The sequence below is a fragment of the Falco biarmicus genome, chromosome 7 (assembly GCF_023638135.1).
Source record: "Falco biarmicus isolate bFalBia1 chromosome 7, bFalBia1.pri, whole genome shotgun sequence".
In the NCBI taxonomy this organism is placed as follows: domain Eukaryota; kingdom Metazoa; phylum Chordata; class Aves; order Falconiformes; family Falconidae; genus Falco; species Falco biarmicus.
Window position 1 is genome coordinate 72,810,399 of NC_079294.1, and position 23,560 is coordinate 72,833,958.

At 57.9% G+C, this 23,560-nt stretch overlaps 3 protein-coding genes across 17 annotated transcripts in view; all 3 read left to right on the plus strand.

Moving 5' to 3' along the window:
- The first annotated feature begins 360 nt into the window (after positions 1-360).
- On the plus strand, positions 361-2,446 carry LOC130152843 (uncharacterized). Of its 8 annotated transcripts, none has more exons than XM_056346998.1 (6): positions 361-488; positions 652-1,099; positions 1,257-1,274; positions 1,538-1,739; positions 1,820-2,052; positions 2,127-2,446. In XM_056346998.1, the coding sequence occupies exons 2-6, from the start codon at positions 971-973 to the stop codon at positions 2,145-2,147; spliced, it is 603 nt and encodes a 200-aa protein (XP_056202973.1). In that variant the 5' UTR covers positions 361-488; positions 652-970; the 3' UTR covers positions 2,148-2,446. The 8 variants fall into 8 exon arrangements, with proteins under 8 accessions (XP_056202973.1, XP_056202974.1, XP_056202975.1 ...); XM_056346999.1 differs by lacking the exon at positions 2,127-2,446 and having other exon boundaries at positions 652-669; positions 1,025-1,099; positions 1,820-2,118; XM_056347000.1 differs by lacking the exon at positions 2,127-2,446 and having other exon boundaries at positions 1,220-1,274; positions 1,820-2,118.
- Positions 2,447-5,138: 2,692 nt separating this feature from the next.
- On the plus strand, positions 5,139-16,910 carry AP3B2 (adaptor related protein complex 3 subunit beta 2). 7 transcript variants are annotated; one of them, XM_056347575.1, is made up of 28 exons: positions 5,139-5,301; positions 7,494-7,569; positions 7,696-7,770; positions 7,907-8,002; positions 8,094-8,254; positions 8,398-8,464; positions 9,225-9,407; positions 9,523-9,702; positions 9,939-10,036; positions 10,330-10,384; positions 10,538-10,609; positions 10,780-10,842; positions 11,074-11,206; positions 11,289-11,398; positions 11,474-11,650; positions 11,735-11,921; positions 12,023-12,141; positions 12,367-12,478; positions 13,068-13,260; positions 13,335-13,506; positions 13,592-13,646; positions 14,007-14,113; positions 14,225-14,456; positions 14,559-14,643; positions 15,225-15,322; positions 15,438-15,461; positions 16,047-16,185; positions 16,418-16,910. In XM_056347575.1, exons 1-28 carry the CDS (start codon positions 5,189-5,191, stop codon positions 16,566-16,568), a joined length of 3,333 nt encoding a protein of 1,110 aa, XP_056203550.1. In that variant the 5' UTR covers positions 5,139-5,188; the 3' UTR covers positions 16,569-16,910. The 7 variants fall into 7 exon arrangements, with proteins under 7 accessions (XP_056203550.1, XP_056203551.1, XP_056203554.1 ...); XM_056347576.1 differs by having other exon boundaries at positions 9,526-9,702; XM_056347572.1 differs by lacking the exon at positions 5,139-5,301 and adding an exon at positions 5,759-6,871.
- A 1,107-nt stretch (positions 16,911-18,017) lies between these two features.
- Positions 18,018-23,560, plus strand: part of CPEB1 (cytoplasmic polyadenylation element binding protein 1) — a 42,420-nt gene continuing 36,877 nt past the window's right edge. For both annotated transcript variants that reach the window (XM_056347617.1, XM_056347618.1), the window contains exon 1: positions 18,018-18,127. In XM_056347617.1, the coding sequence (XP_056203592.1) occupies positions 18,113-18,127 (15 nt within the window). In that variant the 5' untranslated portion in view covers positions 18,018-18,112. The remainder of the gene's footprint in view (positions 18,128-23,560) is intronic.

Here is a 23,560-nt window from a genome sequence, read left to right on the forward strand (position 1 = left end):
AAAGCCTTTGCTGACCCCCGGCACAAGGATTAAAGTTTAATGTGGCTCCAGAAGTGACCCCGGGCACCCACCACTCTGGGGACACAGGCCTGGGGAGACAGGCTGGTGGCTGTCCCTTGGGCCACCTTCAGGGCAAGAGGCGTTTTAGCACCAAGAAGTGTTTTGGCACCAGCCCAGACACCACAGGGCCATTTCGTGACTCCTTTGGGGTCACCTAAGGTGTTCACTGATGAAATGTCACACCAGGTTGGGTCTGCCCCCTGGGGCTGGCCCCGCAGGATGGGCTCAATGCCACGGTGGGCCGGTCGGTGTGGTCCGGGCACATTCCCGGGCACCGGTGGAGCCACATGTGGGTGCCAAGAGCCACCGCAAGCGCTCACCGGTGTGGGCTGAGGTCCTGTACTGTGGCCAGCTTTGGAGCAGCAGTTACTTGGGGACCACAGTGGAGTGAGGGGACCTTGGAGGAATCCCCAAGGCAAGGAAGTAAGGTATGGCATGGGTGCCAGGGCTGGCATGGTACCCAAGGCTGTGGCTTGGCCTTCGGTGGGGCGACATGGCACCACAACCATCTGGGGACAGAGAGGTCCCTGAGGTGGGTGTGGGCACCGCCTGTGTCCCCAGCTCTCTGGACAGCATGTTTTCTCCTTGCAGATGAACCTCCTCACCCAGGTAAAGGGGGAGACAGCGGGGAGGGCACCCAGGCAGTCCCTCCCCTCCACCATGGCACCTGGCGCCCATGGACCCCACAGCTGGGACCTGCCCGGTGCTGAGTCTGGGAGTTCTGGGGGTTGGGGGGTATTGGGACATTGCCCTGGGCTATGAATGGGTGCTGGTAGGCGTGGGTGCTGGCAAGGGTGGGTGCTAGCATGGGGGCATGCTAGCAGGGATGGGTGCTAACAAAGGGATGGGTGCCAGCAGGAATGAGTGATAGCAGGGATGGGTACCAGCAGGGGATGGGTGCCAGCAGAGGATGAGTGTTAGCAACGGATGGGTCCCAGGCTCGCTCTGCCCCCTCTCCCCACAGGTGAGCACCCTGGTGCAGACCCTGCAAGCCCTGGATGGGTCATTCCTCCAGCCCCAGCGCTGGCTGGGCTCCTGGGTACGACAGGTTTGGGAATGCTGGCATGGGGACCCCAACCAGGGACTCAGGCAGGGAGATGGCAGCAGTCCAGGCAGGGGCTGAGCGGTGATCCTGGTGTCCTGGGTCCCATCTCCCCAGTGCCACCGGGGCTGACGCTGGGTGTTTGTCCCTCCAGGTGAGCAGCTCCAGGCAGGTAAGTGCCAGTATTCCCTCTGCACCCCGCACCATCCATCTCACCTCTAGCACAACAGGGCCAAATCCTGCATGCCCTGCCTTTTCATCGGCACCCATGGGTGCTCCGCACTTAGAGGAGGTGGCCCCTCCTTGGAGGGTTTCCCCATCCAGGGACACACAAGCTATGTCCAAGCTACCAGGGATGGGGATAAGCCAGCAGGTCGGTGATGCTGCTGGTGTGCCCCTGGCACTGGTGGCCCTGAAAGACAGATGGGTCCCCAGGCGGTGGCTGGGGCAGTGAGCACGGCAGCGTTCTTCCTCTGTGAGGGGCTGCTAGGCCAGCATTTCAACGCGGTCCCTGATGGAGTGGCCAAGCCCCAGCCTGGGGACCTCTTCCTCTTCCCACTGGCCTCGGGGGGTCCTGCCTGGTGTGGCGCCCACGCTGGCATCTACTGCGGTGACGGGGAGATCATCCACCTGGAAGGTGAGCCCCAGGAGGTGGTCACAGTTTGGGGACATCCTCATGGAAGGGACATGGGGTACAACGTCTCCTCCACCCCACAGGCAGCTCAGGGACATCCCCATTGGGGATTGTGGCCAAGCACAGCAAGAACCACCTCCTGCGGACACGGGGTCCAGCCAAGGTGCTGCGGAGGAAGGAAGGGCTGGATGTGGCCGCCCTGCAGAAGCGGATTCGAGTGGCCATGGACCAGGCAATGGAGTACAACGCTGTCACTTGCAACTGTGTCCACTTTGCCCTCTCTCTTCTGGGGTTGGGCCAGATAGCCAGCACCATGGTGGGTGCCACCACTCCTGGGGACTCCAGCACCTGCTGCGGCTGAGCATCACCACAGCCCTTCTTCTCTCCCAGGTGTCCCCAGCACTGCAGTGATGGAGGCGGTGATGTGCCTGGAGATGCAGGGGGCTGGAGCCTCCTTCCCTGGGGCACCAGAGCTGTGCCAGCGGCTTTGGCCTCCCTCTTGCATGGCAATAAACAGGTGCACGGACAGCCTGTGGCCACCCTGCTTGATTTGTGTTTTCTACTTTTGCTTTCCTTTTCCCAGAACCTGCTGGTGAGCAATGCCCTGCCTTGGCACATCTCAAAGTGAGTGGCCACTCTTTGCTCCCCATGGCCTCCTGAGACAGATGCCTCTCTTGTTGCTGTCATTTGATTTTAAGCATCAAAATAAATATTCCCTGAGCTTCTGGGTTGAAACCTGACCAAACAGCTCAACCAGGTCTGGTTGGGAACAAGTCACTGGTGGTGTACCCTGGGGTCAATACTGGGTCCAGTCCTTGTCGACAGCTTCATTACCGGTCCGATTGATGGGGCAGAGCAGACCCTCAGTGAGTTTGCTGCTGACACCAAACTGGAAGGGGTGGCTGATGCACCAGAGCGTTGTGCTGGCACCCAGAGAGACCTGGACAGGCTAGAGAAAAGGGCCAACGGGAACTTCATGAAGGGGAAGATGCAAAGCCCCACCCCTGGGGAGAAACAAGACCAGGCTCCAGGACACACTGTGGAGGGTGACCAGCTGGAAAGCAGCTTGGCAGGAAAGGCCCTGGGGGTCCTGGGAGACACCAAATTGACCATGAACCAGCAAGGTGACCTTGGGGCACAGTGAAAGCCAACAGCATCCTGGGCTGCATTAGGAGGAATGTTGCCAGCAGGTCAAGGGTGGTGGTCCTTGCCCTCTGCTCAGCACCAGTGAGGCAAATCCTGGAGTGCTGGGTCCTGTGCTGGGTCTTGGGGATTCTTGCAGTTCCCACACTCATGGGAGTTTCTGGGAGGCTTTGCTCTCACCAGGGTGGAAGCGTGATTGCCCAGCGAGGGGGGAAATGTCCCCATGGCTTCTAAGGGGAAGGGAGCCAAAACACGAGGCTGGGAACCTGAGCAGGCTAGGGCTGGAGGAAGGTGTCTCAGGGGGTGTGTGGGACATTGCTGCACAACATGCGCTTTTGGAGATTTCCTGCAGCTCCTTTGACTCAAGGGTTTCCAGAATCTCTGGAGTCACCTTCTTGCATTCCCAGATTTCACTTTTAAGGTGGAATTAGCAAATTAACCCCAGAGCTTTAAGAAGTGGGAAAACCCACCCGGGGTTTGCTGGCATTTGTACTGCTTTGGGGTTTTCCTTTCAGCTTTTCTCTGCCTCTCACGTACATCAGGAAGGATGTGAAGTCAGGTTCGGCGCCGGCACCTGCCAGCCCACCACCCCTGCTGCATTTCCCACAGCCCCTGGCAGAGGTGCCAGCAGCCCAGCTCTGTCACCAGCGCCATCCCAGAGAAAACAATGCTAAGTAGCAGCAGCTGGCAAGGTTACTCCCATCTCTGCACCCCATTGCAGGCAGCCGTCATTGCACCGGGACAGAGAAGGGGGACAATGAACCAGGCTTGTCCTGGGAAGCCTCCAGCTCAGTGAAGCCGGGCGGGACAGGCGTCTTTTGCCCAGGTGAAGCCCTCGCACCCGGCAGGAGCAATCACGAGTAAGTTGTGATGGCAAGGTGGGACCCTGCCCCCTGAGCATGGGCAGGACAGCACAAGCACAGCACTGATGCCCCATTTCTGTTTCTCTCTCCTTGCAGATATCGAGCAGCTTTGTAAGTAGGAGCTTGGTGAGACCTCCACTGGCAGCACGGGGGCCACAAGGAGGTCTGAGACCCCAGCAGGGCCAGGATGCCCAGGATGGCTGTGCAGTCAGGAACAGGTCTCTAGTTGGGCTGAAGTCCCTAAACGGGGCTGGGGTCTCTGAGAGCCCTGTGGGGTCCCCAAAAAGGACTGAGGTCTCCAAAGAGGGCTGGGGTCCTCAGGAGGGTTGTGAGGTCCCCAGTAAGGCTGGGCTCCAGCTGCCAGTGCTGGTGGGGGCCCATCTGCACCAGGCAGGCAGGACAGCGGGGGGGGGGACCATTCTGGGGGAAGAGGGGCAGGTCCTTTCTGCTTGCTGAAGCTTGATTGCCATGCATTAATTAGATGCTTTATCAAATTTTGCTATCCAAAATGTGCCCATTTTCCGTGGCTGCCTCACCGCTGTGTGATAGGCTGAGCGAGCGGCCTGGCAGGCAGACAGCCTCATGGGGTGGGCAGCTGTGGGGGACAGGAACAGCTGAAATGCCCACCAGGATCAGTAATTAATGGTGAAAAAGGTAATAACAATAATAATTATTGATGTTACTCTTATAATAATATTTATAATAATAATTGCTATTATTTAATACAGTATGTAATATGTCATATATATCATATAGGGTAAAATGTAGAATATATAATATGATAGAATATAGAATATAGAGTATGATTAATATAACCAACATAATATAGCGTAGTATAACATATATATAACATATGGCACATATTGTATCATCTAGAATGTAGATTGTAGAATGTAGAATGGATTAAGTATGATATAGTATGATAGACTATAGAATATATAATAGAATTAATATAATCTGTAATATAATGTAATGTAATACTAACATAGTCTACAGTACGTAGCATATAATATATAGTATGTAATGTATACTACCTAACGTATTCTGTACGAAAAATAGAATGTAATGTAACATGACATATGTTGTGATATAATATGCTTGAATACGATAGCATATAGATAGCATATATTAAAATGTAACTATGTACAGCTGTACAGTGTCTGATGATACCTGTGAGATACACACCACACAGCCAGCCCCGAGCGCTGCCGCTGCCCCAGTCCCGAGCTGCGCACCCCCCGCCCCGCTGCCGGGCACCCCAGGCTGCGCGGGGCCGGGGACCCCTCCGAGGCCGCAAAGCCCCCCGCTGGGGGCGCGGGCGGGGCCGCCGGGGGGCGGGGGGGGGGCGCCGGGTGGGCGGGGGGCCGCCGGGGCGGTTCCTGGCCCCACATCACGCTGACATCAGTCCCGGCATCCCGCCGGCCGCATCCCGGCGCATCCCGCGCCATGGCGGCCAGCCCGGCCTACGGGGAGGAGAAGGGGGGCTCCTCCAGCCTGGGGGAGCCCGAGTACGGCCACGACCCCGCCAGCGGCGGCATCTTCTCCTCCGACTACAAGAGGTGGGGACGGCGGCGGGGCCGGGGGACAAGGGCCGAGCCTGGCCGGGTGGCCGCCACCGTGGGCCTCGGCCGCCGGCCCCGCCGGGGATGTGGTACCCGACCGGGGGGGGGGGACAGGGATGAGGACGGGGCAGGGGATGAGGGGATGCAGGCACGCCGCCGCCGCTGCAGGTTGCAAAGGCCAGGGAAGGTTTGGGGGGAGACCTGCAGGGTGCCAGAGATGGGGGGGTGGGGGTGGGGGGGGTGGGTGGGGCGGGTGATGAACGGGAACCCCCACCCCTGGGCTGGGGGTGCCCTGGGCACATCGAACCTACCCGGGGCTCTGCTGACTCCCACGGCTCTCGCGGGGTCCCCGGGTGATGGCACCTGCCACCAGGTGCCCAGTTTGAGGGGGAGGGGGGGGAGGGCTGAAAAATGTCACCCCTGTGTGGGGCAGGCTGCTGGGGCAGGGGGGGAGACAGGGATGCAGAGGAAGGTGGGGGGGATCTCTGCAGAGCTGCAGGAATATGGGGGTCCCTTTGTCCCCCCAGCCTTGGCAGTGTCCCCCATTCTTGATGTGTCCCCCACCCTGACCTGCTGGCAGTGTCCCGCCATCCATTACCGCCTGATCGTGATCCCCAGACTGGCAGTGACATACACCCCAGCCCTGCCCACCGGCAGTGTCCCCAAGTCCAGCGGTGTCCCCCATACATGACCCGCTGGCAGTGTCCCCCAGCCTGGCAGTGTTCCCCTGTCCCTACATCTGACAGCGTCCCCTGACCCTAACCCCCACTGGCAGTGTCCACCAGTCTGGCAGTGTCCCTCCAGCCCTGACCTGCCCTCAGTGTCCCCCAGTCTGGCAGTATCCCGGCATCCCTGCCCCTCTGGCAGTGTCCCCTGATTCATGACCTGCTGGCAGTGTCCCCCAGTCTGGCAGTGTCCCCCCCCATCCCTGACACCCTGGCACTATCCCCATCAACTGCATGCTGCCCTTTGCCAGAGCCCATCCCCTTGCAGCCACACCAGATCTGTCACTGTCCCTATGAGCTGTGCACGGTACATGGAGCAAGAGAAATGGCCCCGAAGTGCCACCCCACCACCTAGGTGGGTGTCCCATCATGATGGGGGGTCCCTGGCCAGGACTGAGCCACTCAAAGCACCCGGGGAAGGAGCTCTCTGCAATGTCCCTAAGTCCCACCTGCAGGATGGGGGTCACCTGGGGTGTGGCCTTGTCCACCGGGAAGGGCGTTGCAATCGAGGCTGCAACCCAACCCTAGCATCAGGTTTCAGCCAGCAGCGGCTGGAGGAGGAGCGGGGCCACAGCCCTGCCACTGTCCTCAGGGCCACCACACTCGGCCGAAGCCATGCTGTCCCTGCCTCCAGTGCAGAAGCTGCTGCGGCAGCTACCGGCGGGGACAGCCGGGCAGCCAAAACCACCAGTGGGTGGTGACACGGCTGAGGAGGTGATGAGCCCGGTGCTGGCCACCGAGGCTGGACAACCCACCTGCTACAGCGCTCTGCGAGCTGACGAGCTGCGGCCACTTGCCGGCCCCGAGCCCACAGTGGCCACTGGCACCAGGCCACCATCGCGGTAAGAATTCCCCAAGGACTTCCCTCGGGACCCCCCAGTGATGGTGGCTCTGGACGAGCATTGCCCCATGGATGCCACCCCCAGCTGCTGGGGGTGGACGCAGCCTTGCAGGTCCCCCTGGTTTGGTGGGAACAGATGTCCCTTAGAAAAGTGGACAGTGGTGACAACCAGTCTTGTAAAAGGCTGGTGGCATTTTCCTAGCCCAGGGAGGGGACCAGGGAAGGGCTCTGCATCAGGGCGCACTGGCACATTCACGCCAGTCCCCATGAGGGGACAAGGGACACCCAGACAAGCTGGGCTGGTGGCTGGGATGGAGACAGTGATGAGTGCCTGCTCCCTAGAAAGGAATCTGGGGACATCCTAGGGTGACAACACAGCCAGGCTGGGACAGGGTCCTCATCCCTGCACCCAGGATGGGGACAGAGCTGGGTGCCAGCACTGCGCCGGTCCCTCCGACTCGTCTTTCACCTGGCTGTAACCCAGTTCCTGTCCCCATAAATATTGCATGGCAAAGGGTCATGTTGCCAGCCTGGTAGCCAGGCTGGGAGAAAAAAAAAAGACTAAAAATGGTTACAAACAGCTAAAATTGGAAAATGGGAATTTTTTCCCTGGTGCGGTACAGGCATGATGACCTCAAGGAGATGCTTGATAGCAACAAGGATTCGCTCAAGCTGGAGGCCATGAAGAGGATCGTGGCGGTGGGTGTTGCTGCCACCGGTGGGGACCACTGCCGGTGCCAAGCCATGCCGTGCTGAGCCGTGCCATGTTACACTGTGCTGTGCTGTGCCAGCTGCCTGGTGTCATGCTGCTCCTTTACTCCCCAGATGATTGCACGGGGTAAAAACGCCTCTGACCTCTTCCCAGCCGTGGTGAAAAATGTTGCCTGCAAGAACATTGAGGTGAGGAAGGTCTTGGGTGGCCCTGGTGGCATCCATGGGTGTCCCCAGGGTGTGGCACCTCCCTTGCAGGAGGGTTTTAGGGATGGGCTGGGTTTTGGAGGCCTCTGAGGTTACCCCCACCATCTTCACCCCACAGGTAAAGAAGCTGGTGTATGTCTACCTGGTGCGCTATGCAGAGGAGCAGCAGGATCTGGCCCTGCTCTCCATCTCCACCTTCCAGCGAGGACTCAAGGTGGGCTGGTTTGGGGACCCTGGGGATGTGTCTGGGGAGGGGCATTGGGTCCCCCACAGCTGTGCTGCAGCGCCCTGCATGTCTCTGCCAGGACCCCAACCAGCTGATCCGTGCCAGTGCCCTGCGGGTCCTCTCCAGCATCCGTGTGCCCATCATCGTGCCCATCATGATGCTGGCCATCAAGGAGGCTGCCTCAGACATGTCCCCATATGTGCGCAAGACAGCTGCCCATGCTATCCCCAAGCTGTACAGGTAATGGGGGGGCTCAGCTGCTAAATTCTGGGGGTACCAGTAAAGGTGCAGTGCTGGGGTCTCAGCTGCTTGGTGCAGTCAGAGACAGGCAGGGATGGAGGGGAGTTTGGTCCAACCACACGTGCTCTGCTCTTCCCTTGCAGCCTTGACTCAGACCAGAAGGACCAGCTCATTGAAGTGATTGAGAAGCTGCTAGCGGACAAGACCACAGTGAGTAGGGTACTCCGTCTCCCCTCCCCTAAATCTGGGGGTCCTGTCCTCATGGGGATGCAGATGTCCCCACCAAATTGGTGTCCTTGTGCAGCCATCCATGCAGAGCGGGCATCCTTGCAGTGATGCTGCTGTCCCCACCAAGCCAGGATCCTCATGGGGATGCTACTGTCCCCACTGATATGGCATCCTCATGGCAATGCAGCCATCCCTGCAGGGCTGGCATCCTCACAGAGATGCCATCATCTCCACTGATCCAACATCCACGCCACGATGCAGCCATCCCCAGAGCCAACATCTTTGTGGGGATGTCACTGTCCACACCAAGCCAGCATCTTCTTGAGGATGCCACCATCCCCACTGATCCAGCGTCTTCACAGGGATGCAAACATTTCCACCAAATTGGCATTCTCACAGGAATGCAGCCATCCCTGCAGAGTTGTCCTTGTGGGGTGCTGCTGTCCCCAAGGGGCCAACATCTCATGGGGAATCCCAACATCTCCACTGAGCCGGCATCCCCATGAGGAAACCACCATCCCCACCAAACCAGCATCCTCACAGGGATGCCACTCTCCCCACCCAGCTGGCATCCTCATAGAGATACAGCCACCCCTGACAAACCAGCTTCCTTGTGTGGATGCCACTGTGCCCACTGACTGAGCATCCCTGCAGGGATGCAGCCACCCCTACTGAGCCATCATCCTCACAGAGATGCCACCATCCCCAACAAAAAAAAGCGCTCTGGGCTTTCCCTCCCCAGCTGGTGGCCGGCAGCGTGGTGATGGCATTTGAGGAGGTCTGCCCAGAGCGCATTGACCTCATCCACAAGAACTACCGCAAGCTCTGCAACCTGCTTATCGATGTGGAGGAGTGGGGGCAGGTGGTCATCATCAACATGCTGACCCGCTATGCGCGCACCCAGTTCCTCAGCCCCAACCAGAACGTGAGTGTGGGAGCCTCAGAGAGCCCCTGGAGCCTCAGGGTGCCCCGGGAGCCCTCAGGGAGGTGGGGGTAAAGGGGGGTGCTGTTGAGGGGGTGCAAGGCATCTCACCTACCAGCAGGAGTCTTTGCTGGAGGAGAGCACCGAGAAGGCTTTCTATGGCTCTGAGGAGGAGGATGCCAAGGACGCTAAGGCAGAGGCGGCCTCAATGGCCAAGCGCAAGCCCTACGTCATGGACCCTGACCACCGCCTGCTCCTGCGCAACACCAAGCCCCTGCTGCAGAGCCGCAATGCTGCGGTGAGTCCCCCACTCCAGCCCTGTCCATCCCCTGAGGCCACCGGTGGTGTCCATCAGCCTGGGCTCATGATGTCCCCATCAGCCAAGAAGCCATCAGGGTGCTTGAGAGACACCCAAGGATGGGCATCCTCAGGGTCAGGCTTCCTCCAGGTGCTGCTGAGTGGGACTCTGGGGGACACAGCCATCCCTTGGGGTATCCCGTGCCTACCAGAAGACACTCAGGTGTGTCCCCACAGGTGGTGATGGCTGTGGCACAGCTCTACTTCCACCTGGCACCCAAAGCAGAGGTTGGTGTCATCGCCAAGGCGCTGGTGCGGCTCCTGCGAAGTCACAGGTCTGTGGCACCTGGGTGGTGGTCATCCCCTACCCCGCCACCCTGGTTGGTGGGGCCCAGGGGGAGCCCCAAGACCCTGGGAGAGATCCCCAAAAAGCCGATCCCCACAAGGATGTCAGGTTGGGGCAAACTGCCAAAAAACCCTGGCTTTTTGGCCCGGCCCAGTCCAGACATGGAGTGGCAGCATCATGGTGGCACCGGCCTGGTGGTGGGTCCTGCCCCATGTTCACAGGAACTTGCTGGGTGGGTCTGGCCCTGCCCCACTGATGGTGGTTCCCTCTTTGTTCCCACAGCGAGGTGCAGTATGTTGTGCTACAGAACGTGGCCACCATGTCTATCAAACGGCGGGTGAGTCTCAGACTTGGTGTGGGAGGACTTATCCCTGTTGACTCTGGAGCAGAATGAGGGGTAGCCAGCAGGATCACCAGGGCCAGTTGCCTGCAGGTGGCCTCAAAGAGTGGGGGACAGGGACAGCACTAATACTGCTGGCTCTGCATGCAGGGGATGTTTGAACCCTACCTGAAGAGCTTCTACATTCGCTCCACAGACCCCACGCAGATCAAGATCCTCAAGGTGAGGTGGAAAAACCTGGCAGAACCCATCACTGGTGGCTTTGAGTCTTCATGTACCCCTGCCCTGTGGGGCAGCTGTCCTCTGTGCCCTGTTCGCAACAGGAGAACAGCAAGGACCTGGTGCCCTGGCACCATGCCCTCATGTTGCCCATCTCTTGCTCTTTCCTGCAGCTGGAGGTCCTCACCAACCTGGCCAATGAGACCAACATCTCCACCATCCTGCGGGAGTTCCAGGTATGGCATGGCCATACTGAGGCCACCAGGGTGCCACCCTAGCATGGCTCTGAGTGCCAAAACACCACCATGGAGGGGACAGAGGAGAGTCCCACCTGGAGGAGTGGGCTGAGGCCCACCCAATCCCATGGGTGGCTCCAAAGAGTCCTAATGTGTGACCACCACATGGGGGAATGCCCAGCACTGGCATGTGGATGACATGTCATGTGTCCCCCTGCCATGCCCGCACAGACCTACATCCGCAGCATGGACAAGGACTTCGTGGCAGCAACCATCCAAGCCATCGGGCGCTGTGCCACCAACATTGGGAAGGTACGGGACACCTGCCTCAACGGACTGGTCCAGCTCCTCTCCAACCGGGACGGTGAGTACATGCAGTGGGAGTGAATCAGGGGCTCCATCACTCTCAGGGAAGGACCCCACTGAGGCCAGGCCTCTGCCTGCAGAGCTGGTGGTGGCTGAATCTGTGGTGGTCATCAAAAAGCTGCTGCAGATGCAGCCAGCCCAGCACAGTGAGATCATCAAGCACATGGCCAAGCTCACCGACAACATCCAGGTGGGTCAGGGTGCTGTGTGGCCCACAGGACCAGGGGAGTGGCAGCATTGCCATATGCCTGGGGACGTTTTGCAGGTGCCGATGGCGCGGGCCAGCATCTTGTGGCTCATCGGTGAGTACTGCGAGCACGTGCCCAAGATCGCGCCCGATGTGCTGCGCAAGATGGCCAAGTCCTTCACCAATGAGGAGGACATCGTCAAGTTGCAGGTCATCAACTTGGCAGCTAAGCTCTACCTGACCAACTCCAAGCAGGTACCTGGGACATCACCCAACAGCAAGCTTCAGTTTCCCTACCAGGGAGGGAGAGGCTGGCGCTGAGCATGTTCTCTGGCACAGAGCAAGCTGCTGACCCAGTACGTCCTCAATTTGGCCAAGTATGACCAGAATTATGACATCCGTGACCGGGCTCGCTTCATCCGCCAGCTCATTGTGCCCACCGAGAAGAGCGGGGCCCTCAACAAATATGCCAAGAAGCTCTTCCTGGCCCAAAAACCTGCTCCCATCTTGGAGTCCTCCTTCAAAGGTACCCACTCCTGGTCACAGGGCATGGGGACACAGGGCCAGCTGTCACCATGGTGCTGCATGGCTGTCCATGAGCTGCTGCCACCTCTTACCCCGCTATAGATCGGGACCATTTCCAGCTGGGCTCCCTGTCCCACCTGCTCAACGCTAAGGCTGTGGGCTACCAGGAACTGCCTGACTGGCCAGATGAGGCCCCTGACCCCTCTGTGAGGAATGTGGAGGTGCGTGGAGCACCCCAGGGTGCTGGGGGGCATGGGGTGGCCAAGGGGGGGTCATTATCTCAAGGTCTTAGGAGAGCGTCAGAAGGTGCCCAGATGCTGCTCAGCTGCCCCATGTCCCCTCTCTGGTGCCCACACATCTTCTTGGGGACAGGAGGGGACAAGGGCTGCTGTTTGGGCCCCCCACCCATGAGCAATGGCCCCACTCCATCAGCCCTGTGTCGGCAGGTTCCTGAGTGGACCAAGTGCACCAGCCGGGAGAAAAGGAAGGAGAAGGTGGAAAAACCTTTCTACTCTGACTCAGAGGGCGAGTCAGGGCCCACGGAGTCGGCAGACAGTGGTGAGGACCCGGTGGCACAGCAGGGCATGGGGCAGGTGCCACTGTGGTGGGGCATTGGGCAGGGGTCACTGTGGCAGGGACATTGGGCAGGTGCCACCACAGTGGGGCATGGGGCAGGAGCCACCATAATGAGGCATCAGTTGAGGGACAACATGGTGGGGCATAAGGCAGCAGCCACCACAGTGGGGCACCAGGCAGGTGCCACAATGGTGGGGCTTCGGGCAGGGGACACTGCAGTAGGGACATCCCATCATGGTGGGGATGTGGCAGGGGGATGTGGGGATGCAGGGATGCAGTGGGATGAAGCGGAAAGATGCAGGGGAGCATCCCCACTGGGATGCAAGGACATGGTGGGATGCAGTGGGAGGAGGTGGGGATGCAGCAGGATGCAGTGGGAGGCAGCAGAAGGTGCTGGGATGCAGCGGGAAGCTGTAAGAGGATGTGAGGATGTAGCAGGAGGATGCAGTGATGCAGTGGGAGGATGCAGTGGGGATGCAGCAGCAGGTGTGGGCATGCAGTGGGATGTAGTGGGACACAGCAGGGAGCTGTGGGGGAAAGCAGCAGCAGGGCTGAACCATGCCCCCTGCAGAGCCTGAGTCCGTCAGCGAGGAGAGCAGCAGCAGCAGCAGCTCCAGCAACTCCAGCTCCGGCAGTGAGGAGGAGGAGGAAGAGGAGGAGGAAGGCAGTGGGGAGCAATCAGAGGACAAGGAGGAGGAAGAGAAGAGGCCAAAGAGGAAGGAGAAGGAAAGCTCCCAGAAGGCAGCCCCGGGGAGCGTGGGCAGGTACCCCCTGGGAAGGCAGGGTGCCCCTGGCCAAACCCCCACCCCAGACCCCCTGAGCCAGGCTCTCCCCACAGCCCCAGTGAGGAAGAGGAGGAAGAGGAGGAGGGGGCAAAGAAGGCCAAGAAGAAGCCACCACAGGGGAGGAAGGGCCGTGCTGAGACCTCGTCAGAGGAGGCCAGTGCCTCCGAGAGCAGTTCCTCTGGCTCCGACTCTGGTTCTGAAGCAGAGGCCAAGCGGAGGAAGGCGGTGAGGGCCAGGTCGTGCTGGGACCAACACGGGTACACCCAGACCCCCCCATTCACATCCCCCTGATCTCTCTGCCCCCTTGCAGCCCCCCAGCAACAGGGCTGGCCCCAAGGAGATCTCCCTGCTCGACCTGGATGACTGTGAGTGGCTGCCCAGGGTAGGAGGGACGGCTGTCATGGTGGTGCTGGGGAAACTGAGGCACAGGCACCTGCCCTGGTGGGGTCAGGGCCCCGCAGGTCCTTTGAGAGCTGCGGAGTTGGGACAGGGACCAGTGGGGTGAGTGGTCCTTGTCCCCGGAGGATGGCTGTGGGGACAGGTGGCTGTGCCAGCAGGGCTGTCCCTCTTGGGACTGTGCCTGTGGGATTGTCCCCATGGGGCTGTGCCACATGGGCTGTCTCCATGTGGCTGTCCCATGGGCTATGCCACTGAGGTTGTCCCCATGGGAGGCTCATCAGAGCTCTGTTAACCCTTTCCTCCCCCTACCCCTCCCCACCCCACAGTCACCCCCGCTCCTCCCCAGCCCATCCCCTCCAGCAGCGTCGTCTCCACCAGCCTGGTGACTGACCTGGAGGGCCTCACGCTCACTGACACCTCCCTGGCACCCACTGTAAGTGTCCCCCATGCCCTTCCCAGGGGGGGTCCCGGGACACCTGCCACCCGCTGGGGCCGCACAGGGTAGTGTGTTGGCAGCCCACAGCAGTCCCTTGGTCCCTTGCAGCTGCTAAGCCCGGCGTTCGGCGCAGTGAGGACCTACGAGCTGCTGCACCGCATGGCGGGTGAGGGGCTCTCGGTTGAGTACTGCTTCAGCCGCCGCCCCTTCCCAGGGGACCCCCACATGGTGGCCGTCCAGATCCAGATCTCCAACAACACTGATGCCGAGGTGAAGAACCTGCGGGTCAGCGAGCCCAAGCCACTCTCTGGCATGCGAATCCAAGAGTTCCCCGAGATCGGTATGGCACGGCAAGGCACAGCTGTGATGCTGCAGGGGGGATGGGGACAGGGGTTGGCTGGTGGAGGGGACATGGGATGCAGTGGCAGCCCTGTGGTTTCAGAGCACCTGGCGCCTGGGGACACGGCCAGTGTGGTGATGGGCATCGACTTCTGCGACTCCACCCAGGCGGCCAACTTCCAGCTGTGGTGAGTGCCCAGTGCCGGGCAGGACAGGACAGGTGTCCCAGGGGGTGGGGTATGGGTGATCCAGGGGTGGGGAAAGTGGGATAGACACCAGCATCCCTCAGAGGGACATGGAGCAGCAGGGGACAGGTGACAGCTGGACAGGGCATGGGGTAGCCCAGAGGACAGGGGACAAAGGACAGTGTATGGGGTGCTCCAGGTCATTGGGGACAGCCAGACAAGTACCAACATCCTTCCAGGGGACAAAAGATGGCAGGAGAGGGCATGGGGTGCCCCAGGGGACGGTGGGGCAGAGTCCCTCCAGGGGATGGGGGACAGCAGGACAGGTACCAGGGTCCTTCCAGGGGAGGGGGGACACTGGGATGGATGCTGGTTATTTGGGGACAGCAGGAAAGGCACTGGGCTCCTGGCAGGGGACAAGGACAAGCCGCCCCAGGTCCAGCCTGATGGGTTCCCCCTATTCCCAAGACCTCTTGCACCTCAGTTTCCCTCCAGCCACACCTTGCTCAGAGCAGGAACGGGAAGTGGGACACGGTGGAGGGGCATTTTGAGCACATGCCCCCCTCACCCACCTGTCTCCCCAGCACCCACACGCGCCACTTCTACGTCTCCATCCAGCCGCCTGTTGGGGAGCTCATGGCCCCGGTCTTCATGAGCGAGAATGAGTTCAAGAAGGAGCAGGGTGAGTCGGGGACAGGGACAGGAACAGGGACATGGCAGCGCACGGGTACCCATGACCCCAGTGCCGACACTCACGCCCCATTTTGTCCCCTCTGCCGCCCTCGCCGTGGCCCTAGACCACCTCACACGGCTGGGTGAGGGTAAGTGGCCACTTGGCAGGCCCCTAGACTAGCTCTGCTCCCTTCACCCCCCTCCTGCGCCCTGCAGCCTGCTGGTTGGGGTGGCCACCCTGGTGCCAGGGTGGCCCCACCAGCTCCCTGCACAGCGTGGAGGGTTCATGCCACCCCTGGCGCTCCCAGCACCATGTCTGGTGAGTGATGAGGACACCCTTGCCCTGCATCCCTGTGCTCCTGGAGCAGCAGCATCCCCACCCTGGCTCTACGGATGGGCATCTGCACTGTGCAGTGGGTGCTCTGTGCCCTGAAGCACCCAGCCCCATCGCTGCCAGTGACCGGAGTCCATCCCCAGGGATGTGGTTGTTGCCATGGGGCAGGGACGCAGCGACAAGGCCAGCAAGGGTTGTGGAAAAAGGATTTTCTCAAATCAGTCTCTGCTGAGCTGGAGAGAAGCAAGCAGGACCGCCAGTTCAGGATGTCAAGGGACCCAGACACAGGGAACTGGGGGCTGGAGGGGCTTGGTTTGGGGACAGCAAAACAGGGCCCAGCAGAGACACGGCCACTGGGTGCCTGGCCGGAGATGAGCAGGTCCTCTGCTGCCTGCTTCAGGGAAGCTGACAGGCATGAGCGAGATCACAGAGAAGCTGACGCTGCCCGAGAAATGCCAGAGTGACCACGCCATCGTCCAGCAAGTGACCTCGGCTGCCAACGTGGGCCGTGTGCCCTGCGGTGCCAACAACGAGTACAGGTAGCTGGACCCCCACACCAGGACCAGGAAGGTGCTGTCACCTCTCTGGTCCCACCCAAATCACAATGGGAACACTCAGGGCTTCCTTTAGGACAAGGAGCCTGCATGAACCCGCACGTGACAGTGGCCCTGGATGGCAGATGCCTCCCCAGTCCCCACCAGAGGATCCCCAGGGACAGGAGGGGGACAGGGTGACAGCTCACCCTGAAGCCCTGTGTTCACTGGTGGGCAGGTTCGCGGCGAAGACAGTGACAAGTGGGAGCCTGGTGCTCATCACCCTGGAGCAACGGGAGGGTGCCGCAGCCCAGCTGACTGTCAACAGTGAGAAGATGGTTATCGGCACCATGCTGGTGAAGGACATCATCCAGGCCCTGGCGCAATGACAGCCGGACCCTGCTATACCCATGGCCCTGCCCTCTCTCACCCTTCTGCCCCACACTGCTCCCCAAAACACTCCCTGCACCGATTTCTGCTGGGTTATTCCCTGCCCCAGTCCCCAGAGGGGTGGCAGGCAGCAACCCCCAGGCCAGCTTTGCCACTGGGAGGAAGGAGCAGGATGGGGCGGATGGGATGCAGGATGATGTCCTGCTCAGAGGGGCAGCAGCAGCTCCAGCCCCCATGGGAGCACAGCGTGCATCTAGCCCCCTGCCCCTCGTCACCGTTTCCCAGTGTAACCCCTATTTATTATGGCCAGGATCTCCCAATAAAGCTCTTCTCGAACCTGCTCCATTCCCTCCCCCTCTGCTCTGTGTGCACAGTGGCTGCATCAGCCCCAACCTGCCCCCATGCCAAGCTCTGCCAGCCTTGCTGGGGCAGCGGCAGGGGACACCAGGGGACCAGCCACCCCTTAGGCACCTGGGAACATGTGAGTTCCCTGTGGATGGCAGCTTTTGAAGGAATCCCCCCTGGGTCTCGGTGAAGGGCAGATCTGAGGAGTCCTGGGAAGTTTCCAGCTATTTATTCAAAGCAGTATTGCTCGTGCTTCGTGCTTTGACCACAGAAATACCTGCTAAGTCAGGGCTGAGTCTATTCTGCAGTGTCACTGGAGGGATATCTGGGGACAGCTCTGGGAAGCTTTTCATCTCCAGGGGTGGAGGGGTGAGGGGGAAGGAAATTTGACTCTTAATCAAGATCTCTCCTCCCAGCACGGGTTGGGTGGAATTTAAGAAAGCCAGAGACCCAGCTCTTCTGTTCCAAAACTGCAGCACAGTGGGGAGGCACACCTGGCACTGGAGGAAGAGGATGAGCAAGGGACATGTAGGAAGGTCTGAACCCCAAATTGCCGTGACTCCAACCCCTTCTGCTGCTGCAAAAAGGGTGAGGGGCTGCTTTTTCCAGGGATAAAACCTCCTTTGATTTTTCGATGGGTGAGGAAACACTGTCCAAAGCAGCATCACCACAACCACCCACTGGGTGTCAAGCGTTTGTTCCCCCTGGGAAAAGTCCACTGCCACAAGCACTGGGGCTGGAGCCACAGCGCTGACCGCTGCCTTGCTCCCAGTTGAGGCTGAAGCTGGGAGCCGGCCACGCTGCCACCACCCCATTGCCCCTGAGGGGGGTCCCATTCCCCTCACGGGGGGGGCGGGCGGCGCCAAGCCTGTGTGTGGATCAATGCCCGCGCTGAAGCGGCCCGGGGGGGCGTCCGCCCGCCGCCGGGCGTCGTCAGGAGAGACCGAGCACCGCCCCTGCGCGGGAAGCAGCGCGCGGCCCCCGCCCCGCGCGGGGCATGCCGGGATAGGGGAGGAGTAATGCGGGGGTGTGCCACGCGGCGGGCGGGCGCCGTGCGCATGCGCCGCGGCCCCTCCCCTCAGCTGCCCCCCTCACACCCCGGCGGGGCGGCGGCCCAGAAAAGCCGGCGGGGCAGGCAGGGCCACCCGCTGCTGTCGCTTCCCTCCGCTCCGGGACCCGCCTGCCCGCAGCGCCGCCCATGGCCTTCCCGCCGGTGAGGGGGCAGCAGGCGGGACACGTGCCGGCCGGCCCGGCGCCTCACGGAGCCGAAGGCGGAGGGAGGGGAGGGGAGAGGCGGCGCGCGCGGCCCCTTTGAGGCCGCCCTGTCACGTGGTTTCACACGTTGGCAGCGGTCGGGGGAGGGGGAGCGGTGCTGAGGTGATTTCCCGCCCTTCCGCCGTGCCCGGCCGTCCAGCGGGGATGGCGCCTTCTCGCGGGATCCTCCTTCCCTTAACGGAGCGGTGGAGCCCGGCCGGGGGCGGCTCAGCCTCCGCTCGCCCCCTTACCCCCCCCCCCCTCGGCCCCGAGGCCGGGCTCCGCTGCTGAGTGAGGCCCCGAGGGGGCGAGGGTCTCTAAGCGAGTTTCGCCTGGGGGAGCTCATCACCTGGCTCGTGCGGTCTCCAGCGCTGGAGCCGGTACTGGAGGAAGCCCAGTGGTTGCAGCCCAAAGTGGTGCCTGTGTTTGCCCGCGTCCCAGGTTATCGGGGGGGTGAAGCTGAGCTGAAGGTGCTGAGATCTGCTTTGTGATAGTGGGGCATGTTTTTGCTTAAGTGGGAGCTTGTGGTCTTGCAAGTGGTAGTTCTGAGTGTTTCTAAACTGTCTCTTTGGCATACAAAGTGAATGGAGCTGCTTTTTTTAGTCCTAAACCAGCCGACTGCAAGCTCCATGTTGTAAGGCTGGCTTTTCTTGGTGACCCAAGAGACTTGGTCCCTAAGTGTGCTGTATGGGCAAAGACAAGAGAAGACTCTTAAAACCAAGTTCTCTTTTCTTTTTTTTTTTTTTAGCCTCCAGCTAAAACCAATTAACGGTCGTTGTGGCTGCTTTTGTGGTAGTCTTAACTGCGTGTGCCGGCAGCTGGAGCGTTGGTAAGGGGCTCTAGCTAGAGCTGTGCAAAGGGTGGGAGCTGTGTTTGCTGATCGGGATCCCTTTGCTTTGCTGTAGTTTATCTTAACAGGAATAGTTTCTCTAAACCAACTAAAACCTTATTCTGTGTTGGCAATGTGCTGAAGTAGGTAGCTGTGATACTGCTTGTTTCCAAAGCTGCTTGAGTGATAGCTTAAAAATGTTTTGTTCCCCCCAAATGGCAAAAAGTAGGTGCATTGACAGGGAAACTTAATTAAAAACAGGCAGCTCGGCAAAATTGGTGGTGCTCTGAAGGCAGTGCTTCCCTTGTAAGATAATACCATTAAAATCCCTTCCAGTCTTGATTCCAGACAGGTGTGTTCAAGACCCCATCCACGCAGTAAACTGTGGGAGAGCTGGGTAAGCTTGGCCTTGCTGATGGTGAGAAAGCTGATACAGCCTAGCCTAACCCTGTTTGTGGTGGCTGGGGCGTGCAAGCTTGTTGCTTTGTTAGTGCTGTTGCTTGGTAGGAACAGTTAAAGTAATACTGCCCTTCATATTGCTGTAGCTGACTTCAGCTTGGGAAGCAAAACATACCTATAAAAAAAGGGCTTTTAGAGCTACCTTTCATCAGAGTATAGAACCATCTTGGTTTGATTATGTTGACACTGACACCATTTTAACAGCACCTTAAACTTTGAATTTTGTCTCAGGATTCAAGGCCCTCTTGGCTGTAGCTACAGTGCTGAGAACCCCTTTGGACGTCGGTGTGGTGCTGCCCCAGTGGGATTTCTACAAAAGACTTAAAAAGCAAGGGTTGAATTTTATCTGAGGTAGACGAGCCTCATCCCCTCCAGAGTTTCCCCAGGAGCTAATGCACATCTCTTCCATACTGACGGCTGAGCTGTTTAATGACTTCCCTAAGGATTAGGATATCCTAATCCTGTGACAGTGCTGTTGTGATGCTGGGGGTTCTGCCTAGCCCTGGGATTTCATTATCTGTAGGTTTGCTACAGGTGTGTCTGCCTCAGGGCTGTGGAGAGGTGCCTTTATTTCCCCTTACCCTGGACATCTTTTGGTGGTGTTTGCTGCTGCACTAGTGTATGTCGTTCCACTGACTGAGCTGCTGCAGGCTGTGTTTGTGTCTCTGGAGTGGGAGCTCCTGCAGGTAAACAGCAGGCTGCAGCTGTGGGGTTTGCTTAGGGCTGATGGCATGGGAACTCCAGAGACCTGACCAGTCACTGTGCATTGGCTGCAGGCTTCTCAATGCAGAGACAGTACACAAGAGCTATCTACCATGGTGGTAAGGTTCATTGCTTGTCTTTCTGTTACTCTGGGGGAGTGGAAGCTCCTTTTATTTCAAGTCAAGCGTGGCACTCCCAGTGTCTTTTGTTTTGAGTGCTGGAGGTGCCTGGAGCCTCACAGTGCCCTCCTTGAGGGAGTGTCCTGGGAACGCATCCTCATGCTTGGACATGGGATCTTGGCTAAGCGTTTGGCTGAGCCAGGGTAAGATAGACTGTATTCCTGTCTGAGATTCACCTTGCTGTGTCTGCGTGCAATGCTTTTTGGGTCTCTTCACATGTACCACAATGATTTAACCTGAAGCTGCTAAATTGTTTGCTCTGTGTGCCTACTGCAGGGAACTGAATTGCCTTCCTCATTTGTTTCTGATCTAGGAACATCCCTAGAGACTTAGCTCTTAAACGGACACTGGGTGTCTTACCAGGCATCAGGAAGCAGTGTTTGACTCCTGATGACTTTAACTGACCTTTCTGCTGGATCACACTTCTGTATAGATTTGTTTATCCAGTGGCTGCACTGATAAAATGGTGTCCTCTCCTCTGGGTTGGGATTGTGTGCTGTAGCAGGCAAGACTGATGGAGAATGGCTGTTGTTGGGTCCCTGGTTACACCCCAGTGTTTCACACAGTGTGCTAGGTCATTGCTGGGGACTGTGGAAGGAGAAGGACCCACCAGTTTCTCCTGGACTGGTGCCTCAGTGGAAGCAGAGGGGATCACCAGCTCTGAGCATGGGCTGTAGCTATAGTTGCTGCTGTGTGGAGGACTTCTAGAGAAGCCTGCAAAGGCAGTGTGTGTTTAACTATTGCAAAATCCTTCAAGATGGAGAATCGAAAGCTAATCCTAGCTGGGCTCAAGAGTGCTCCTTTGCTTGTCTTGGCTTGGGGATGCAAGAGTGGAGCTGGTTGTGGAGAATGCAGCTTCAGGTGTGACATTTCCCTTTGCTTTGGTATAAACTCTGTTGAGACTAAAGGATATGGGCGTATTCTCAGCTACACATTTGCGGACTTTCCACTGGACTGTCCAGGCTGCTGAATCGTTTGGGCCCTGCATGCTTTGAAGACCTGCAGAGCTCTTCTCAAAGGAATATCTTTCTTAGGGGTCCAGGGAGGAGGGCGAGCTTTACCAGGGAAGGTACAGAGATATGACCCACTCCCTGAAAGGGATTGGATGCCAGCTCCTGTGTCCAGGATGCTTGCAGTATTTTTGGGCTATCCTTAACAGTCTTAAGGTTAAATGCTCTGTAAACAGAAGACATTTTTGTGAAAATGCTTTGTCGCTGTACTCTTACTGTTTTCTATTCTTGTTTGTAGCAGAACTGGTGCTGCCAGTTGTGGGAAGCATCAAATGCTAAATGAACAGGAACGGGTCAGGCATTTGGTTTGCTGCTTGCGTTTATTTTTGTCTTGCTAGCACAAACTTCTAGGGAAAAGCTTTGCCTCCTCCTGCTGTAAGTGGTTCTTTAGCAGTAACGGGAGTAGAATATGGAGTTTCACACTTGTGCCAAAGCAGCCTGATATGGCACTTATTAAAGATGACCGGCAATATTTTCTTAAATTGAGCTTCTGTACTCCTCAGCTGCTTTTTATAAAGATGACTTAAAGCTTTCACTGCCTGTTTCCTCTTGCCTGAAGCTTGTTTTCAGCCCTACCTGTTTTTACACTTGGCTTGTAAATGCTCCTGGTTTGTCCCAGGACCTTATCTGTGGGTCAGCTGAGCCTTTCAATAGATGTTAATAGCCTTAAACGGGCTGAAATCCTGAATCAATTGTTCAGGTTCTGCCTGAAGGCATTGTGTGAGTTGACAGTTCAGTAGCTTTCTCCTGCTGCTTCCAGGACAGTGGATTATTTTTTTTTTTAGCGACATGGTGGGGGGGAAGCTCTTTGTGGAGAAAACTGTTGGATCAGATGTTATGGCAATAAAACTGCTCAACACGACAGGGTTAGTGGGGGGGAAATGCAAGTCCTATACTTGCTGAGCTAAAGTCCCCATGTCCATGTGAAATTCAGTTTAGACCTGCCTTCTGCCACATCTTTCATATGGGAAAGATCAGTAAGGGATGATTTGAAAGTATAACCAGTTTGGTGCTTCAGGCTTGCTAGTGGGTGAAGCGTTAGGAGAAACATGGGAGAGGTCAGGCCCAAAACTCTTGCAGGATTGCATCCAAAAGGTAGATGTATTAAATGCCTGCATGACAAGTACAAAGGGCTCAATTTAGAGCTGTAGACTTCTGTGTGTCTTGGAGTAGCAGGGGCTTGTGTGCCAACCTTGTTGCTATTCAGTTCTTTGAATTTGTCTCTAACTCTATTTGTTTAATGGTGAGGGTTCTGCTCTGGAGGCCAAGACTGGCAAGCTTGTGCCTTCCTGCTCTTCTCTTTAATGTGGGTCTTAATTGATAGTGATACCATTTGTTCAGCATGTTCAGGAGCAGAGTTCTGCTGCAGTGGCTTTTGGATGGCAAGAAGACCTGCCTTTGGTCCAAAAATGCTGGTTAGAGATTAAGTTGAGCAGCTTCTAGATTGGCAGAGGCTTGAATGTTGTGCAGCTGTGTTGAAACAAGCCTGGATGTGAAAGTGGCTTGCAAGCAGGGTTGGGGGAAGCAACTGTTTTGCTGGTTCTCTGGACCAGCACCAGGAAGCAGGAGGGGTTTGATTTGTTTCATACAGAGGAAGCTTTACAGAAGCTCTGGTTATTTAGGGTGGTCTCAAAACCTTGACTCTAGTAGATCAGTGCTTGTGGAGGGTTGTACTAAAGCAGAGGGCTTGGAGTAACCTGCCTTTGTGGTTAGGAACTGCTACCTAAAGGGAAGATTGGGATTTGCTTCTCTGCCTTTCCAAGGGACACCTCAGGATGCAGGGCTATGTTTGATTAGCTGGGAAGCCATGCTTTTTCTGCAAGCCTGTTTTCTGAAGCAATTGTGTGGCTGCTGACTTGAGCCATTCCAAGATGATGTTCAGAGCTCCCAAACATAGGTGGTAAAGTGAGCCTTGCTCTCTGCTGTTGTGCACAGGAGTTTCTTGTGGTGGCTGCCTTGACCATGAGCATCCTCCTTGTTCCTCAGTGTCAGGAGGCTGATTCTGGGGGGAAGGTGCATGCCTCTGTTAATCAGATATCTACTTCAGTGTTGTGATGTGGAGAAAAGCAGTAGGGGAGCTTGTGCTGGCAACCAAACTAGATTGGGTGATGTGGCTATTAGTCTAAGGTTCATACTAGCTGTGGTGCACCAGTACCTGTTTGTGACTGGGGCAGTTCTGGTCTGATGTGCTGTGCTGACAAATTGCTGACCCG

Excerpts from the sequence above, each read along its gene's own strand:
- LOC130152843 (XM_056346997.1), top strand. The coding sequence starts at position 971 with ATGAGTGTTAGCAACGGATGGGTCCCAGGCTCGCTCTGCCCCCTCTCC. Across the intron at positions 1,740-1,819 it reads GGAGATCATCCACCTGGAAG|GCAGCTCAGGGACATCCCCA; the intron begins GTGAGCCCCAGG and ends TCCACCCCACAG.
- AP3B2 (XM_056347572.1), top strand. The coding sequence starts at position 6,645 with ATGCTGTCCCTGCCTCCAGTGCAGAAGCTGCTGCGGCAGCTACCGGCG. Across the intron at positions 10,843-11,073 it reads CCATCCTGCGGGAGTTCCAG|ACCTACATCCGCAGCATGGA; the intron begins GTATGGCATGGC and ends ATGCCCGCACAG. Across the intron at positions 14,114-14,224 it reads ACACCTCCCTGGCACCCACT|CTGCTAAGCCCGGCGTTCGG; the intron begins GTAAGTGTCCCC and ends GGTCCCTTGCAG.